Genomic DNA, 4,984 nt, shown 5'->3' on the forward strand with positions numbered 1-4,984 from the left:
AGAGTTGTAATAAATCTTGATTTTCTTCCATTGTTATAAAATCTCTAAGAGTCTTGCATATCATCATACTAATATACTAATGTTACATTAATTCTACATTAATAAATTATTTACATTAATGAGTATTATATAAATAAATGGCATATTTATAATAAATTTTATAATTCAAGGAGAATTTTTACAATAATAAAAGCCAAACTATAAAAATAGTCCTAGGTTGGGAGGATAAATTTATTAATTTTTCTTTTATATTGAGTAATGTTATTTCTACATATAAATTAAACACAAATATAACACTTATAAGATAACAATAAATTGTACTGATTTATGATAAATCTCACTAAAAATAATTTATCACGTAAGCATATATTTTTTTCTTGAACAATCACGTAAGTATATATTGATTTTCACATCAATTAAATATATATTAAATTTGTGTGTAATTTAAGAGAAAATTACTTAGTATTATATATACTTAGACACGAGCGTAAACGTGTTGAAAGAACCCCTCTCCTGGCCCGCTTCCGAATCTTCGACCCAAAAGAAAAAGAAAAAAATACTACACCTTTCACCGGTCCCCTCCTACCTACATAACTTAATATATAAGTTTTATTTATTGGCTCTCATCTCTATTGTTTAACTATTTTACTTTATAAAATAAATAGTGTATTTTCAAAACTAGTGTTGTATGTATGGTCGAAAAGTACAGCAGTGGCACCTAAAGAAACAGAGGAATTTGTTTCGTCTGATAGTGCATGCGCGTGTCAGTGATTTTCAATCATTTTAATTAATTAATCCTCCTTAATTAATCTTCCCTTAATTAATCTTTTGTGGTTCACAGTTCACACTTATAAAAAGCCCCCACCCCACTCTTCAATCCCTGCCCAACACAACACACTTTTCTCTTCCTTTCCTATATTCTTCTGTTTCTCTGTTTTTCTTTCTTCTTATTCTCAAGAAAACAAAGCACTACTAAAACCCAAGTCAATTAAATTGGTTTTATTGCAATATCTGAATCAACAACTAATAATATTTACGGTGTGTGTGCGTATGCCACAATTACCTTATCTTTTAAGTTTATGTGCTTGTTCTATATTTCTTAATATATAACAATATAATGTTTATATATTTTGTGTTGTTTGCTATATTCAGGGGATTATCTTCATATATATATTTATGGCTAACCAAAATGTGGCTTCGTCGTCTGAGATGAAATTAGGAAATGGGTGTGTCACCATTTCCATGAACAAGCTTCAGCGACTTAATGAAATTCATAATATTGGTGGTGGTGGTGGTGGTGGTGATGGTGATGGGAGGACTGGTACAGGAACTAGAATGAGTTCTTGGGTTGAGTCCATGAGAGCCTCTTCTCCTCCACGTAGTAATAACAAAACAATTACTACTGCTACTACTAATAATAATAATCCTGCTTCTGTCTCACAAACACAAAATCACAACCAAAACTCTTGGATAGTAAGTAATAACTTATATTAATAGTATATGATTTTTGTTTGTGGTGATGTTTTATATAATCATTTTAAACATTTTTGTTAATATATATATAATATTATTGTTTGTAGGCTAGTCATCCTTCAGCTCTAACCATGTTTGAAGAGATAAAAAATGCTTCAAAAGGAAAACAGATTGTGATGTTTCTTGACTATGATGGTACCCTTTCTCCCATTGTAGAAGACCCAGATCGAGCTTTCATGTCTGATAAGGTCTCTCTCTCTCTCTCTCTCTCTCTCTCTCTCTCTCTCTCTCTCTCTCTCTCTCTCTCTCTCATTTATATATGTTTGGACTTAAAAATTTGACCTAATAATAAAGTTTATTATTAACTGATCATGATCAACTCATTTTCAGATGAGATTTGCTGTGAAAACAGTTGCTAGATATTTCCCAACTGCCATAGTCAGTGGAAGATGCAGAGACAAGGTAAACAAAATTCATTCTTTTTTAATTATTACTTTTTTATATCCACCATAAATATAATATGATGATCATGATGATACAAATTATATTAATGATGCAGGTTTATGACTTTGTGAAACTACCTGAGCTATACTATGCAGGCAGCCATGGAATGGACATAAAGGGTCCCACAAAAATTACCAAACAAAAAAAGGTGAGCTTTATTTTTTATTTTGTCTTCTTGGTGATTTGTTTGTACTTCGGTACTTTATTTTTTGTTGACCTTAACATTAAAATTTTAATGTTTATTTTATATTTTTAATTGATACTCAGATTAAGAATGCAGTTATGTATCAACCTGCGGCAGAATTTTCACCAATGATTGATGAGGTAATTATAATTAATTAATTAGTTTATAATTTAATTTTCTCTCCTATATATATATAGACATAAATAATTATAAAGATGTGCATGCATACAGGTGTACACTATTTTGGTGGAAGAAACAAAATCCATCCCTGGAGTCAGAGTGGAGCATAACAAGTTCTGCTTATCAGTACACTTTCGCTGTGTGGATGAGAATGTAAAACAATAATATCACAACTTAATTAACATGAATTATACTGCTTTGGACCCTTTCTTTTTCATCAACTTTATGAGTATAATTTTCTTTTGTGCGGTTAACTTTCAGAATTGGGACGCTTTGGCTGATCAAGTTAAAGTGGTTCTCACTGAATATCCAAAGCTGAAATTGACTCAAGGGCGAAAGGTAATAATAGTAATAATAAGGAAAATATATTTAGAGTATTGTTATTAGGTACTCTATAAAAAATTAAAGTGTCTTATATTATTTATTAAATTAAAATGTGTATAAGTTTATAACAATTTGTTGTGCCGTTTTTAAATATTAAAAAGGTACTAGAGATCAGGCCAACCATCAAATGGGATAAGGGCAAAGCCCTTGAATTCTTATTGGAATCTTTAGGTATATTTTATTATAATAAACCTAATCCTTTCTTTTTTTAATATGTTTATATATATATATATTTATATCTAATAACCACTTATTATATTTTTTTTCAGGATATCCCAATGCTAATCAAGTGTTGCCCCTATATATTGGAGATGATCAAACCGATGAGGATGCATTCAAGGTAATGATAATTATTAATTATTAATTAACAATTAAATGAAAAAGAGTCTAAAAATTTATTCTTCTATACATTAAATATAGGTTTTGCGTGATAGAGGACAAGGATTTGGAATCCTTGTTTCTAAATTTCCAAAGGAAACAAATGCCACATATTCTCTGCAAGAACCATCTGAGGTAATAAGATTATAATTATAATAATTATCAAAAGTAATATTACTTTTTATAAAATAATTATTAATTTGTATATATTCTAATTAACTGTAGGTTAAGGACTTTTTGAGAGAGCTGGCAAAGTGGAAAAGGGTGTTTATGCGAAGAGATGGCCGCTAGAGGTGTATGTGTGAGATTGAGAGTACTACTACTATATATATATATAGCTAGCTAATTATATATGCTAATTAACAAAGTGATAATTTTGTCAAGGGTGTGTATTGCAATTTAATCAAACAATGTGTACTTTTAATCTCTTAATTATCTAATATATTAATAATATATATTTATATGTTAATGGAAAAGAAACTCCCAAGAATTTAGAAATTATTGTTGAATTGAATTATTCTCTCTGAATAACGGATGTGCCTGCATGGACATTAATGTTCGTAACAAATAACAATATATATATTTTTTTTTTTAATATTTTATATATTATGGTTGTGTTTGATTGAAAGTAATAAAATGGAGTGAATGGAAAGAAAATAACTGTTATTCTAATTTTTTATATTAAAGTATTTGAATGTTATTTTAATAGAATAATTATTTTGGTGGAATAATTATATTATTTTAAAACAGAAAATAAAATGATAAATACTTTAATTTAATTTCATTCCCAATTCCTATTTCTATTAATCTTATTCCTTTATTTTCATGCAATCTAACCAAACCAACTTTTTTATATATATATAATAAACTTTTGATAATAAATGACTAAATGAAATGGATTAAATATTGTTAGTGTAGAAAAACACAGAACTTAACTAAACTAACACTAATATTAATGTAAAGTAACTATAATGAAAGATTTCAGTTTACATTATATTCCACGATTGAACTAGATCAAAGAGCCAAAAGTGGAGTTGGGCAACTAATTATTGTACTTTTGTAGAATAGTTGTAGAAAAGAGTTTATATATATAGTGGACGATCCACATAGAGAAAGGCCATAAGAATTAGATATACTTTTGTTAGTTACAATATATATAATTTATAATTAAAATTAAAAAGTGATATCTATTAACAAAATTCTTGTTTTAATTGTTTGATGGTTATAAGCTAACTTACACTTTAGATGGTTCTAAAATTTTGAACCCCTATCAATGAGATTTATATTAACACTTTAATCATTGAAATTAATTTTTTTATTGTTACTTTTTTACTTTAAACTAGTAAAAATTACACGTGGGTACCACATGAACAAAATCTTTATAAAAAAATACTACTAATACTCAACACTACTACAAAATATTATATATCATTATATAGTTAATTATACATCCTTATTGTATTTTAAGCATATAATAAAGTGTAGTTCTATTATTTTTAGGGTAAATACTATTTTAGATTTTATGTTTTATAAAAGTTACCAAATAGATTCTCTGTTTTGTTAAATTATAAAATAGATCCTGTATTTTTTAAAATGGTACAAATAAGACCCTAAACTGATTTTTTGTCAAAATAAAATTTAATAATTGTGACACAGTAGTCCCGTGATCCGTAAGGAGAAATATCAGGTAAGCTGTACAATCCCACACCGCCTGGGGATGGTCAAGTGGGATGATTCTGAGACTGTATAGGTATGGGACTGCACAGTTGAAGAGAGCTTAAATGGATTGATTGGTACTACTTATATCAAGAAGGTGCATCTTGTTTTTCGGTAGCCCATCATGAAAGAACTCCATAGCTAAGCGTGTTTGACCTGGGGCAA

General features: G+C 28.2%; 1 protein-coding gene across 1 annotated transcript; it reads left to right on the forward strand.

The window, feature by feature from the left end:
• The first annotated feature begins 869 nt into the window (after positions 1–869).
• LOC115698132 (probable trehalose-phosphate phosphatase D) lies at positions 870–3,530 on the forward strand. Its single transcript, XM_030625311.2, has 12 exons — positions 870–1,038; positions 1,153–1,473; positions 1,581–1,721; positions 1,864–1,935; positions 2,033–2,125; positions 2,245–2,301; positions 2,393–2,494; positions 2,603–2,680; positions 2,827–2,896; positions 2,995–3,065; positions 3,146–3,238; positions 3,329–3,530. The coding sequence occupies exons 2-12, from the start codon at positions 1,177–1,179 to the stop codon at positions 3,392–3,394; spliced, it is 1,140 nt and encodes a 379-aa protein (XP_030481171.1). The 5' UTR covers positions 870–1,038; positions 1,153–1,176; the 3' UTR covers positions 3,395–3,530.
• Positions 3,531–4,984: the final 1,454 nt, after the last annotated feature.

The sequence above is a fragment of the Cannabis sativa genome, chromosome X (genome assembly GCF_029168945.1).
Source record: "Cannabis sativa cultivar Pink pepper isolate KNU-18-1 chromosome X, ASM2916894v1, whole genome shotgun sequence".
In the NCBI taxonomy this organism is placed as follows: Eukaryota; Viridiplantae; Streptophyta; class Magnoliopsida; order Rosales; family Cannabaceae; genus Cannabis; species Cannabis sativa.